The sequence below is a fragment of the Macrobrachium rosenbergii genome, chromosome 5, assembly GCF_040412425.1.
Source record: "Macrobrachium rosenbergii isolate ZJJX-2024 chromosome 5, ASM4041242v1, whole genome shotgun sequence".
Lineage (NCBI taxonomy): Eukaryota > Metazoa > Arthropoda > Malacostraca > Decapoda > Palaemonidae > Macrobrachium > Macrobrachium rosenbergii.
In genome coordinates, this window is record NC_089745.1 from 56,182,717 (window position 1) to 56,198,993 (window position 16,277).

At 34.2% G+C, this 16,277-nt stretch overlaps 1 protein-coding gene across 1 annotated transcript in view; it reads right to left on the bottom strand.

Moving 5' to 3' along the window:
• The window catches only part of Unc-76 (fasciculation and elongation protein Unc-76), a 74,889-nt gene that overhangs the window by 22,762 nt on the left and 35,850 nt on the right, over positions 1-16,277 (bottom strand). The window contains 7 exon segments of the mRNA XM_067104433.1: positions 620-685; positions 1,187-1,262; positions 2,656-2,733; positions 3,733-3,893; positions 6,326-6,431; positions 6,682-6,849; positions 8,237-8,345. Of these exon segments, the coding sequence (XP_066960534.1) occupies positions 620-685; positions 1,187-1,262; positions 2,656-2,733; positions 3,733-3,893; positions 6,326-6,431; positions 6,682-6,849; positions 8,237-8,345 (764 nt within the window).

The window sequence follows — 16,277 nt, forward strand, 5'->3', positions numbered from 1 at the left end:
TAGAACAGAGTAAAGCTATCAGGGTAATGGTTTTTTAAGCACAGTTCCTTATTAACTTACAACAGATATTACTTGCACTTAATAGGTAGCTATCATACAATTACATATCACAAAGGCTTTCCACAAAGGCTTTCATTAAAAAATCATTACTATACTGGATTTTTGTTGCCCCTTATTTCTGTAGAAGTGGCAGTAAACTACATAAAGCTAGAAGCTATTCTGATGTTATAAGTCGATTTCTTTTTGTATCACAGATCTTGAATTAAATCCTTTCTACTTTAAAGATGATGTGACTTCTTTTTACAACAAATGAAAACAAGGCTTCTTATTAAAGAGTTATTGTTTCTGCCTAAAACTGATTTACTGTTTGTGTATCCTATCAAAACATGATATTTTTCAATTATTTACTAGCATACAATATACTATCTTCCTTAGATTCCACCTCAAGGTCTTGGCTGTTATGAAAGCTAAATAAAATAACATCTGCATTAAAGTGACAAAGTAATGAAAGATAAAGGCATTGTTTTGAATATTAAAATACAGTGCTGTATAGAGCTAAAATATATAAAACTATGATGTAACAATACCTATTTAATTACTAATGAATAATAACCCTCACCTTTTAATATGTAATCTGTGAGTAATGTTGGAACTGTTGGACTGTCTTCATTAATGGCCATCAAAACTGCAAAAGAAAAAGAAAAAATATTTGGGAACACAAACCCAGGTCTACATACCAATACTCCAGCATCTCTGCTTATGGTTATCATTTTCATCCAAGCTTAATGATCAATATATTGTTCATATGAAACTGTATTCATCATATATTTAATTTTCTGTTTTTTTATTTACTAGCATGTTGTCACAGTTAAAAAGACTACAGAAACTAATAAAACATCAGCAAATTAAGGAAGTCTTACAACAGATGGAAATATCAAGAACTGAAAATTGTTTACTGAAATTATAATCTGAAAGCTAAAACTGGAAACAGTAATAAATACTACAGGGGTAAAAAAGATAGTTAATTTACTTGAAGCAAATTAAAAGCAGAGTGCATTACTGTAAATTCCTAAATGAAAGAAGGTAAAAAATAACATTCAGTCTCTTTGTAACTATATCAAACACACTAATTTCACATTCTGAACTCAGATTCAGTACACTTGATTATACATGCTACAATACTTACTCTTAATAAGGATCTGAAGAGTCTCATTCTGTGGGGGTCCATGTCCCACATCATAGGGAATAACAGTTGTAAGATACTGGAGAAAAGAGGGAAAAATATAATTAGTAATGTGTTTTATGAACCTAAAGGCTAGTATTTCTAATGATTCAACAACATACATAATACTGCCCTAAAGGATACAGTCCTCCACAACTGGTTTATGTGTATTTTAATACACTGCAGTTCACACAGAAAACAAATGTTAACAATAACATAAATAAGGCTGCTACTAACTGGGTATGATGTATTGTACAAATATACATGTAAGGATAGATTTGATAGAAAACTACAAAAACATTGTAGGTGGAGAAAAACATAACAGTAACTGAACTTAGTAAAATCCACAAACTGCTGTCTTTGTTGTCTTCAGTCTTTGGCAGTACTTTGAAATTGGAGTAGAATGAAGTTCTCAACTGATTTCCTAATGCATTAGGAGTAAAACTAGGTAGCTTTTCTTACTACTGTATTAAGTAATCTTCCAGCATTATGCATAAGACGATACATTTTCTTACTATTAAGAAATCTTCCAGAAGTTACTGGTAATTCTTCTCTTATCAATATGCAAAAGCCTACAGAGCCAAAATCTTTGTATGAAGAGACTCTTATCCATGACTGTTAGTGCATGACTTTCATTTCAATAACTTCCATTTTGATCCTGAGAACATGCAATTGCAAGGTACAAAACATTGCAAACAATTTCAAAGAATTTATGCCATGCTTTAAAGACAGTTTGGACAAACCTAATAAAAGCAGTCAGAAAAAAATGCAGTGCATGAAGAATACTTAGTTAGTTGTGCATCAATAACATTCATGGTGAATATACAGCATTATTAACTCAAAAACTAAAATATTACAGTGCTGTACTTATCCTTACTTAGAATGTAATTAATCCCAATATAATCCATATACTAAAAATCTTTATCCATCATTTGCAGTTGCTGAAATGTCAGTGGAAATTTAATATATTAATTAAATAACCACCAACGTTTTCATAATTTTTGAGAATGAAAGTTCAATACTGTACTATATACAGTATTAAAAAAAAATTTGTTATATATTTACTGTGACATTTCAAATCAAGTTTTGTTTTCAAACTGAATTTCCTTATTGATACTCAAAGTGTTCCTTATATCACACGGCATAAGACAAACAGTCGTTTACAAAGATTTGCAAACAATGAGAAAATTTTCCATTTATAGATAAAAATAATTTTCTAAAATATTTGATAATTAAATTTCATTTACATTTGTTGACAGCTGTAAATCTTTGGTGAAATCCTTAATCTTAAGATTATTCTACACAACTAAAACAAAACAGAATGGGCATTCCAGTCGGTGGTTACAACATTTTCAAGATGGCATTTCAGAATTAGTGCTTTACATTCAAGGACAAACTTCAACATATTTATGATTTTATATGATGTAATCCACCTTTGGATCAATGCCATTTGGTCCAACCTTCTTCTGTTTCTTCTTCTCCACGTTAAAGTTCCGTCTCTTGTTCTGCACCTGGTAAAATAAATGAGAATCGGTATGAATTTACAAAGCATACATCTATTGAAAAATAAATAATTACTCACTCAAAAGGCATAAGGTATGCTTAAGGCCTGCAATGTAATATGAAATGGAAGCATGTACAGTTAACAATGATGACTGATGAGAATCAAGATTCATGGCTGGAGTACAATGGGAAGATCATTACAAACAAGGCAACAACTAAGAGACAAGCCCAGGAAACTGAAAACAGGCTGAAGTCTCAAAGATAGACACAGATGAGGCATGTTATGAGAAGGGATGAGAAGCAGGCAGTCTCAGTAGTAACGACTAGGGAAATAGTAGAACAATAACCAATAGGATGGCCTAGAAAATCACAAAGAATGGACACAGATGAGGACATGGACCAGATAGTAATTTCAGCAGAAAGTGTTAAAGACAAAGGAGAGATATAATTTTAAATCTAACCTTGTAAAATGAAAACTTTACATGAAAATATTATGACAATGGTGAAAAGCAGAACACCAGGTATGACTGTATACATCAAACTTTTGGTTGGTAATTTATGAGACAGTTGCATAAAAAAAAATTGCATGCATTTCACTTTACAAAGTTTATATAAAAGTACCAATTGCCTCAATGTACACTGCACTGGTAAGCTATGTTATGTTCATTTTGTATGTACAGTACTTTTATCAATAGAAAACAACTCACTAGTGGTATGTTTTCTGAACATTTTTAATTTACTGGCTTATATTTCTAGCAATAAGGCACAATCAGTGTTGGAACCTGTTCTCTTTTTTCATTACACTGTAATACCACTTGCGTCAAGTAACTCTTTATTTATAAAGTAAACTCCATACACTGAAAAATATTTCCTTCAAACTTTTACCAGTTAATATAAGTACCTATAAATTTGAGAAAAATGCTAGGCTGCCAATGGTTTTGAAAAGAGAAGTACAAGAAATATTGGTAAGTATAGCACACTGTTAATTGGAGGACAACTTTTCTCACCTGTAGAAGGAGGGAGATGAATGAATTCTTCAGTTCCTTCTCATATTCTAGTTCATCCCTTAGGGCCAACTGATTTATGAGGGTTTCTGAGTATTGCCGGATAACAAGTTCCAATTCCATGTATGCCTCATTCAATTCTCCTATACTCATGTTGTTTAATTCTGTAAAAGTGAAAAAAAAAAATATTACATATAACAATAATTTTAAAAGCTTTTTATTCACTCATATGTCAACCTAATATTAACATATACTGTACTATATTAAGTAAATCAGGGTACAATATTTTTATTAAATGTATGACAAACTATAGTACACAAGGAGAAAGAGTAATTTTTAAGGAGCTAATCAACATTAATATAAGAGATATTAAAAAAACTGACTTAGCAGAAATAAAAGGGAAAATATTAAAAAAAATATATACAGTGGACCCCCGCCTATTCACGGTTCTGGATTCGTGGCTTCACTTATCCGCGGATTTCTCTGTGGAACATATGTACAGTACACAGTATTTTTCATAGAGAAATATTCACATATTGGCAAATTTGAACTATTTGTGGGGGATAGTGATACGCATCCCCCGCGAATACCGGGGGTCGACTGTATATACAGTACTAGTACGCATAAACATATACCATATAAAAATTGCTAATAAGATACCAAGATTCATAAACATTGGCTAATCAGATTTGGTAATGCCAAGCCAAAATTTTATGATAGTTCAGGGATATTTACTGTACTGTATTCCTTATGAAAATATGGCATTACTTTTGCTATGAAATTTGAGCAATATGCAAGGCATAATATTTACACTTCATTTTATGACCAGAAAAATGTACTTTACTTTCTCTAGGACTACAAGTTGCCCGATCTTCACAAATTCCTTTGTTCATCCCTATGGATACTAGATATGCTGTTTCATGTACTGTAAGTGCTGATGACATTACCTTTATAACTAAATATCAAGAGGAACTGATGTGTACGATTAAAATTACTAACATAAATCTTCCTAAATCAAGGGACTGGTCTTGTGGTGTTCTTACACTTCCATAAGTAACATTCTCCCTTTTTATAATTAGCACTTGATGCATGGCATTCTTGTACTTCATATAATATGCAGTGCAGAAAGCTTTTGTGTATTTCCTGTTGAAATTTACATCAGTGCATATTAAAATGAAAAGCTTTCTTTAATGAAATGTTCCAAAGTTCCTGTTTTATGCTTATACAACACATAAAACTTATCATGTGCATACTTCTAAAGAGACAGCTAACCTATTCAGTGAAAGGTCAATCTAAAGACAGAAGGTTTCTGTATTGTTTAAAGCACTCTCTTTTCCTAGTGCAAACTGTTTTTAATACAAAATTTACTACTCCCTAAGATATTTGACTGAAAAAATTACATTCTAAACATAACACAGCATACTTTAAATGTATAGTTTATCCCTGATGTGAAAGGCTTACAACAGGCCAGTTTCTCAACATTTCTTATTTCTTACAGAAATAAGAAATTACATTCAACATCTACACTTTAACCTGGTTCTTTGTTTTCACAGAAACAAGTCCTCAGTTTTTTTTTTTTATATAGAAACACCAATCCACTCAAAGAAAACAGTGTTCTATTACAGACACCTTGATTTTCCATCTATGGCCCTGGAAAAAGGTAAGAACTATTTCTCATCAACATAAAAAATTCCCATCCAGTTACATTTATGTCAGATAAATTTCAAAATAACATTAAACTTACTCTTCTACATTACAAAAGGTTTTCTCTGGATGATGGTATACCTGCACTACTGAGCTCCTCCACATTACTGTAATACACCACTATCTAAAATGAAAACCATAAAGCATTCTAAAACAAACATATCTTCCAGCTCCCTGTGGAACTAAATTCAGTCTTCTGTTGTCGTTATTACATAATAGTTACACGTCACGCAAACTACAGTCTGTACTCTGTTAATTCTGTCAGCTACTCCAAAACCCTTCTAATTCTCTCAATTACTCCAAAACCCTCACCATTCTCAAGCCAAGAGCTCTGATGTAGTCTTAAGAGCAGTTGTTACACTTTAAGCAATACAGTACTAATGGGTGTTAGCGGCACCTCTTCAGTCCCTAGCCTTTTACGTTACATCCGTTCTTGCTACCTTTCTTTCATCTGGCTATCCAACATCTCTTAACTATCAGTTCTTTGTGCAACCATGGACTTTTCTCCCAGTTTCACTTTTTAGATCCTTGTACTTCATCTCATTTATTTTAAGGATCTCTTTATCTTGCTGTCCAACCACTCCAAGTCCTCATTAAGTGTTGAGTGGAAGAGTACCTTACTGCTTGGCTTTCAAGGCTAAATTATATGATTTATCCATTCACTCATTGAAAAAGGAGGGCATATGTTGAGGTATCAGGAAGCAAAATTGAATATAATTTTATATGAAAAGTAAAAGTCAAGAGATAATGAGTGGACATTTTTGGCCCTTCTATAAAAAAAACTTCCCTAATTGGGGAAGGAAAAACATATGTAAACACACTGGACTTAATGTTTTGCCTTTCAAGACTACTTCATATCCTTTGCTGCTGAGGTCTTTTTTGCTTAACTTACTTTCAGCATAAAGAGGTGGAGGAAGGGGCTGTGTTAGAGGTTCATTTGCATTCACTCCATCTGACGACGCTTCTTCCACGCCCTCATCCTCAGAGGAGCTTCCCTCCTGTAAGCACAATGTTTATCAACTGATAATCTAACTCCAAAAATCATGCACTTACAAACAATCAAAATAATAATATGACGCATTTCCTGTACACCCAAACATGACCAGTAATTTCAGAATACCTGCCAAACAAATTTTCTTCATAATGTCAATACTGTATATCCAGTATAGCATTTTAAGTCACTACAGCTATGTTTTGTATTACACTACTCAAACAATAAATACAGCCTCTAAAAGTTGAAAGACTTACCTGCATAAGGTCATCAATTTCTTTTATGACTTCCTCAGCACTTTTGACAGGCTCTGCACTAAGACCATTGATTATCAGGTGATGGAGGTCCAGGTCTTGAGCCACTTCTTCTTCCTCAGCATCATCCTCTGCAGTTCTTTCACTCTCATCTGCGGGACTTGTCATGGACTGGAAGGATAAATTACTTTGCTAATGTGTTGATCTAACGATGCATTTGAAAAAGTTCACACCAGTTACTACTGAAATTTCTTCATATAAATACTGAAGAAATGAGAGGAATCTTGCACGATGAAACAATATGTATGTATGTATATATATATATATATATATATATGAAACAATATGTATGTATGTACATATATATATATATATATATATATATATATATATATATATATATATATATATATAAAAATATATATATATATATATGTATGTATATAATGAAAAAAGCTTCATGCAAATGAATGATATCTGCATCAAGAATGACAGCTCATGGTGTATATACAACATTGCTAATCTCAAGAAGATTGTTGTGGTTTCTGTTCTAGTTCTAAACCAACAATCATATTTTAAGGTTTAAACAAAAATTGTTTGGCAGGCAAATGTTTCCATTAATGCATTACTCTTGTAATACATATCCTTGAAATTAATGCTCAATGTATCCTAAGAATTTTATTTTGTGCGTGTGTGGACTATAACACTGCAGAGCTAACTGCTCAAGATAACCAACTATCTCAAGGCATACCTGGTAAGCACATCTATATGGAGAAGAAATGGCATTAGGAGATATAAACATTATACAATAATGTCAACTATGTGTGTGCGTCAGAAGAGTAATACACAACTGAAAGTATTTGCCAGCAAAAAACCTTTTTTAAAATCTTGGAAGGTTCGCAGATATGTTTAATCTCTCGTACCACAAGTTTTTTTTTAAAATGACAAACCAAACTTATTTAAATACACGTTATATTCTTAGTCCTGGCATCTCTAAATATACTTCCACTGAAGAACAAAAAGTAAAAATACCATAGGCACATATGAGCTCCAGTCTTAAAAGGATTACATATAAACCATGCCGGACACATCTAAGCCTAATTAAGAAAACAGTTAGGTTAAACTACTATTAATACAAGGAAAGAGGAAAACTGTTTTGCTGCTTTCCTCACTAAATAAGGACATCAAACAATAAAATAGCTCTCCGGCACTAGTCTCCTAGAAAGCAAGTTTTGAGGTGACTGGTAAAAATTCAAGCAGTCATTCGATAATCTATATAATTGTGGACTCTCACAAGTTATTAATATATCAGATCTCACTTCTGGAAACTGAGGAACATACTATGTGTCAAGGTAAGCCAGAAGTTTATTTTTAACGAAACCTAAGACAGTTCACTAGTCAAAGAGTGGGTGCGTTTAGGAGTAAGGGCTGAAGGTAACCTTCGTTTCCTTTCCCAAGTATTATATTTCACTGCTCAAAATCCACATCTGATCGTCTGGAAATCAAGAAAGGATACAAAATCTGAAGTCTGATCAGATTCCCGATAAGAAAGACATACCTTTGCCTCATTCAGGTTCAGCACTGGTAGATACTGCTGACGAGTGTAAGTCTTACTCCAGTCAATGGGTAAGATGTTGCCAAAATTGCCCGTAATTGTCCACCACATCCTGTAAAAGACAGATATTTACTTTACTTATGATTATTAAAAGAAATTTCTGACAAGGAAAGTATTATACTCTAAAAAAATTTTTTTAAATATTCGCCATGAAATCAAAAGCGCCGATATGACAGCTACTTTTCAATTTTCATTTTCATAAGATTAGGGAGGAAATTTATGCGCAGTCATAGTATGTGAAAGAAAATTAGCTTTCCAGGCTTGTAGATGATTCCTAATCACGGCATTTTGTCAAAATGAAAGTCATGGAGTGACTGCACTTTCCTTTTAGGCTATTATGAACAACTAAAGTTTTTGTACACATATTTTTAGTGTTTCCTAAAACCTGAACTCAAACCTTTATGGGTTCTCTTTCTCACCCAACCTCCCTTTCTTTCAATCTTATTTGTCAAGGAATAATATATATATATATATATATATATATATATATATATATATATATATATATATATATATATATATATATATATATATAAAATAGTGACACTACGATTCTTCACCAAAATGGAAATATTTTTTCCACAATTGTTCAAATGTCGGAAGAACAGCATACTACAAAACTTTACATTATAAGAGATATGACGAAAGCTCGACTTGGCAAAGGAAAGATTTGTTACAACGAACACTAAATAAGTTAAATAAGTTACAAAAATGTTTGCTGCAGAGTCCTGAGTGAAAAGGCCTCGAGCACTTAAATGAAGTACCCTAACAGTTTAAACACAAGTTCTCAACTAATATCCAAATGCAATGTCTTCCCGATTTGGAGAAGAGAGGAATTAAGTGTCATTAATGTAACAAATAAAAATAATTGACTATTGGGAAGGGTTATCTGCATAAAATCTCGATTTCTTTTTTATTTGCCAGTATTGTAACTCCAAGGGCTGAAAAAAAGTAGTTTCTGAATCCTTGCAGTTGGAAAGTTTCAGTGAGTATGAAAATCTTGACTAAAGTGTTCACTCCAGCCGGTAAATACAATTTCCTAAAATACAGTTCTAAGGCAACAGACAAATCATGAATGAGTCGTTTACTTCAAATACATTTTATTCAGAAATAATTCAACAGTTCTATGCGTCTGGGAGTGTACTAATCTTACCTAATTAAATAATCGAATGGCGTGCGTATTGATCAAGTAATAAAAGTTCGTGAACTTGACAAAAACCTTCCCCTGATCAGCTATGGGGCAGGTTTTTAAAGTTGAAATATTACTGCAAAATGAAAACCTGCATCTTTTGAGATGGATATGTCTAAAATTTAGACTGACCATAGACGATAAATGTACGAAATCTTGCATTACTATACACTCAACACTTTTAACCCACATTTTCTTGAAATGAATATTAAGTAGCAGCGATGGAACAGTCTACTAGAAAAATGCTATGAATACAGGCATGAAAAAATGCTATATATATATAATACAGGCATGAACGAAATAACACAAATCATATATATATATATATATATATATATATATATATATATATATATATATATATATATATATATATATATATATATATATATATATATATATCTGTTTAAAATGCCACTGCCCGCATTCCTTTCTTATGAAACGAAAAAAAGGCAGTGAAATACAAACAGGTGTTATGGGGAAAGTTCCCGGGTGAAAACAGACATGATCTAGAGCACAAGTCAGCAGACAGGTAAAAATACACTGTAAGAAAATAAGCAACCAACGAAAACTTTTTAAGAGCCTGAGCACTCACTTATACCATTTAGAGTTATAACACACCAAATAGCTTTATTTATGACGTCATAAATTTGCCCAGCCGAAAGTGTCGTATGAGGATCGTAGCCCCGTCCTTTAACCCGAGAAACGAAATGAGTATCTATGCACACACATACGGTGGAGGGTCGTAATTATGCAAAACCAACAGCACTTTTAAAAAGGGAACGAATGTCTTTATTAGTGAATGCCTCCTGGAAGTATTTCTTTTAACGGCAGATTCCATTTTTGGAAACTTCGTCCCAAAGATTCTCTCTCTCTCTCTCTGCATATTTTGCAAGTGCCGAGGTGACTACCTAAAATGGTGTGAATATTTAAAATCTCATCTTAGGTAGTCTCTGTGTGCGCGTTAGCGCGCGCGTAAAAACATAACTTCGTATAACCGGTCTCAAACTACACTTTGAAACCTATCTGACAACGACTCTTCCTCTACCATCCATACGTCAACTGAGTTTTTAAGTTGTATTTGGCTTCGAGAAATTATCGATTATCCAAACATGACAGGCGCTGCCTCTTCTTCGTTCAAACCAAGATCTTGTACGAAGGTAGGGTTTGCAGATATACATATATGAAGAGAGAGAGAGAGAGAGAGAATTTTATGGCAGGTTTCTGACTAGTCAGTCTTTAAGAGGGATGTAAAATAGTGATAAAGGTAAAATTTTGAGCGTCGTTGCCCATCTTGGCTCTCTCTCTCTCTCTCTCTCTCTCTCTCTCTCTCTCTCTCTCTCTCTCTCTCTCTCTCTCTCCAAAAAAAAAAAAAAAAAATTCCGCTTAGGTGACTTTTTCCGTTTGGGTGACTTTTTTGCATAATAATTCATCTAAGGCAATAACACATTCTACGTAAGCAACAAATCACCTTCAACAGAGTTTTCGATAAAAGCAGACCCGTCAAAATGATATTTTTATGTCGTGACCGACCGAATACCCGACTGCGAATACTCGACTGTGACTCTTGGCCTTCTCAGCTGCATAGCTGTTTCGAAAAATAAAGATCCAGTATTACATTCATGGTTTTTAAATAATGCTAACCTTAACAAATGTCAAAATGATGACAGATCTGTGTTCATTTTGTCAAAGATAATTTCTTTAATCAATGAATACAGCCTCTAAAACAAATATTAATTTCAAACGTAAAAGAACGCACTATTTATAGATAACGTCAATACATAACGAGCCATAAAATCGCCGTAAAATGCGATCTGCATAATATCCACTTCCCGCAAAAATGTTCACAGCTGACGCGGGAGCCCGGAGGTGGAAGCGAGACTTTCACATGGAATGCACTTTTCGTGTTCAAGAGAAATTATTTGAAGTTAATCGGATCTCGTATGGTGGTAAGAGTAACACCCAAGGTCCAGAGGCATTTCCATATTAAGGAGTAAGAGCAGAAAAGAACAATCTTCTTATTACGATTATAAAAATGCAGCTTTCTCTTTCAGTTCGCAAAAGCCTTTCAAGGAAAAAAACTAGAATTGATACTGACGAAAGAACGAACCAATCTACTGTACAATTAACAGACAATCGAATACATGAAAACAGTAAACCAATAGTATAAGAAGAATGGGATATTTTATGATAACTAGACGTATAACATAATTCTCTAACAAAACATTTAGATCCCCGAGACGAACTAACACCCAATTAAGCCAGCGAACAACACATCCAACGAAGTTCGGACTCTGCTAGACAAGTGGATACGCCGTCAAGTGAGGGGTGAGAAATCGAGACCGATCGTCATACAAGTGGCCCCAGGAATCCACTTGAAGTGTCAAGTGGTAGAGTGCGTGCGCGCCACATAGCTGTTAAGTGTGCAAGTCTATCATTAGCCCAAACAGTTACTCATACATAACCCTTCAATTACTCAAGAGAAAATATCAACAAGGATGGCATAGCTATCTCGGGACGTCTAAGAACTTGGATAACTAAGCGGCATGGCATTGGTGGGAACCGGGTATGTGAAGAGATGCAGGGCGAGCATCTCAAGTTATTTTGGTTCTGCTGCTGACCGGTCGCTGTATGTACTGGATGAGTATCCTACTAATAACTTGTGTTATCTCAAGGACGTAGAGAGAGAGAGAGAGTTGAATGTAGGATATCAAATTTGGGTAATCAACATTCCAGTCTGAGGATGTCCAGCTTTGTCCCTCAATCAAAAACTTAAAAGAAAATGACGACTGGGTGAATCATAGATTCCTACACCAATGGCTCATGGATTCCAAATAAAAGAGAACTTCCAAGTAACAAAAATGAATCTTGACAGATCATTACGCTCTCCTTATTCAATTAATTGTTTAAATAAATGTTCTTCAGTGCTATAAATTGGGATTTTAACAAAATTAACCTAAGAACTTGGAATATCAACACACATATAACCTATTTGTATATATATATATACACAATATATATATATATATATATATATATATATATATATATATATATATATATATATATATGAAATTTTTTATCACACCGTGATTTATATACAATCATGAAGCTACAAATGTCGGTTAATATCAAATTCACGCTACCTCGGGAATATCTCCGATGGAGAATTATCACCGAAGGGAAATTTTTATAAGTGATAAATGGATTGGTGCCATCAGTGGTAACGTCGACTGGAGTTGTTGGATAAGTTCTGTGTCGGGGGTTCGTGACCCGGCAGTACCAATCCATTTATCACTTATAAAAATTCCCCTTCGGTGATAATTCTCCATCGGAGATATTCCCGAGGTAACGTGAATTTGATATTAAGCGACATTTGTAGCTTCATGATTATATATATATATATATATATATATATATATATATATATATATATATATATATATATATATATATATATGTGTGTGTGTGTACACAAATATATAAAAGTGGGGCAAGCGTAAATATGTTCGCCGGTAGAATAAAAAATCAGAGCTATGATCAAAACAAAAATTCAAACAAAATAAGACGCGCTCTCAAAAAAAAAAAAAAAAAAAAATTTGTTACATGGGACATCTTTACAAAAATTGCAGTTGCTCTTGGCAGCGGATTCGAAACCTTGCCATTAGCAAAATCCTGCGAGCAACTAGGTCACTAGATATTGCTCTATTTCCTTTGAGGTTTGTGATAATAAAATTAAATACCACAGTACGTTATTAAGAACTACCTCGAGAATAAACAAATAAAGCATCGACCATCCTGAACAAGACCTTTTTCGGGATGGACCAAATACGTCAACGTGCCGATCTAACATCACTTGTAATTGATGGAAAAATGATCCAATGGGATTCGCCAGTTATGGCATACTGATTGGACCAGACGATTCCGTAAATGGGCCTCCGGAGACTGGAGACTGGAAAGTGTCTGTGTTATATTTTACCTTCACCTCTTGGCCAAACACTCACTCCCTTGCCCAACAACACACCCCAGATCACAGTATTGGCAAAGATAAACATGAGAGAGAGAGAGAGAGAGAGAGAGAGAGAGAGAGAGAGAGAGAGAGAGAGAGAGAGAGAGAGAGACTTTCAATCACCATCCTCAAAGCACACCCAGATCACTCTACAGGCAAAGATAAATATGAGGGAGAGAGAGAGAGACTTTCAATCCCATCCTCAAAGGAAGAATATAAGTCAATTTGTTGGCATCCTGGTTCTACATATTTGGCATGACTTTCAATCACAAACCCGTTTCGTATGAATTCTTTCCACGTTGCCAGAAGCGGTTTGTTTCAAAGGCCACCCTTAAATGGACTTCCAATCATGATCTATCAGTCTGGTTCACTGCCTTTCCTGGATTCCAAAATATATTTGCTTCCAATTGTGATTTGCCTGATCAATTTACAATGACTAAAAACAAATGTTCCTTCTTCGCATAATGTCTGAATTGTCTTCTTACATACTACTGTAATCGCTATCACTATCTCCTACTTATCCATAAGGGAAAGACGATAATGAAAAACTTTTAATAGTTTTATTTGCCGTCATTATCTTGCTACCAAATCTAAAATGCTAATTATTTCATTTTTAATTAACCTTTGACAATGACAGAAGACTGTATCGATTCATCGTCATCCCAACACAAACAATCAATCGGTGAGAGCGCACTCATCACTACAGACTATATATACTTTATATACAGAACACTGAAATTTAATCAAATGTCACTGCAGAAAATGAGAGAGAGAGAGAGGTTTCGAAGAATCCTAGCAATCAAAATACCACAAAAGCGATGTCGGAGGAACGATATCATTATCTTCCACGGCAAAAATCGGATTTTTTCAAAACCCTGTTATTAACGATTTCAAAACCCTGTTATTAACGAAGTTACTCCAGGTATCCAAGGATACGAAAAACGCATTTTAACGATTTTGCTTCTAGGCAGACAAATCAAAATCTCTACCTCTTTCTACTGACTGCGCAAACACGCGTGGTATCCCTGAAGCCAGTTTTATATATATTTTTTCTTTTATTCCTCCCCGTGTGCAGTCGGCTTGTTGTTATGGCTTTGCATGGAGGTGTCTGTATTTTTTTCTTCTTTCTGTTTCCAAAAAAGGAGCGCCAACTTGCATCATTTATCCTCTCAGACGATCTGTGCCATATACGTCTTTTCAACCTTCAAGTTCAATTTTTTTTTTTTTTTTTTTTTATCTAGAACAAAACGTACCTGCACTATGCACTTCGTTTTCCACAGGCTATCACAAACATATTTTACATATTCCTTTACTCGTGAGTTCACACTGTTCGTTTATAGTTCAAGAGGAGAGGACATTCTTTGCGCATGAGTGCAGGGGGTGAGAAAGATGCAAAGAACTACCTCTCCCATATTTCACTGTGGGTGTTTGTGCGACACAAACTGACAACTGCTTCGATAACAGCGAAAAAGTGAGGAGGCAAAATAAAAGGAAACCGGTTATTGTGATACCTAACCAAATGTTAACAATTTGGTGCACAAGTGAAATGTTTTAAGCACAAGCAAAAAATGCAGCCTAAAATTTCGGGGAAACTAAATTCTGTGCGAAACGTTTGGCTCCTAGAATGATATAATACGATGACGTTCCCAATACTGAAAAGAATTTTTGTCCAAAGTCTGTACATACAAACGGAAAATTTAAATATATATATATATATATATATATATATATATATATATATATATATATATATATATATATATATATATATATATATATATTTAAATTATATAAAATATATATACTGTATATATTATATATATATGTATATAAATATATATCTCTCTCCCGACGGTGAGAGAAAAGGATACGATGATAATGATTTTCGCTAAATTTATATTTCTTTCTTTTTTAAAATATTGCTGCGAATAAGAATCACTGTCGCCTGGCACCGTAATATCTTCGTGATTTCCCTGAAGACTGTTTAGAATCCTTCCGTCTCCAGCTCATGAAAGGACGTCTAGCGCCATAACTCAGTAGGTGCACTTGACTCCAAAGCCTCCATTAGCCATCTGCGGGATCCTACAAGTCGTCTTGAAGCCTTCAGAGACAGCATGTCAGCAAAGAAGGCGGAGAGTATGGTTAAAATGGACTGGATGACAAAGCAGATCGACTAGAAAAGATTTTCCAGAGGGAAAAGTACTTCAGGAGAATGGCAGATAACTTTAGTCTAAAACTGTTTAGTGATGAAAATACGGACTACTTCGCGGAGCAGTCTGGAGTCTAGGTTCCTGCTTTCTGCGATTATGGGTTTATTCAGCAGCTCTACAGTTATACTTTCACTTATGGACGCAAGTTCTTCATTCGAAATAAGGAAGGAAATAATCAAGAAGAAAGGAAGACAGTGGTGTGGAGGAACCGAAGAATTTAAGCAAAACAAAAGATAGACAACTAAGCTGATTGAGAGGAGACTTTGGATGCCCAAAATTACCACTTGGAGCAGTTCTTCGCTCGAAATAAGAAAAAAAATGAATAAAGAAAAGAGAGGACATCGGCGTGGAGGTAAACTGAAGAATGCTAACGAAGAAAAAAGTAGAGAACCTGAGGTGTTAGAAGCTGCTTGAAAGATTTTGGATTCCCAGAATTACTTTTTGGAGAAGCAAGGTAAAATCGAAGGAATGATCTAGATCTATATCGTCAGTAAGTGAGAATTCAATAAGATTATAGAAGACGGCTCGTTAAAGAAAAGAAACGCTTATGTCAGAAAAAGAAGTAATGGTTAAAGC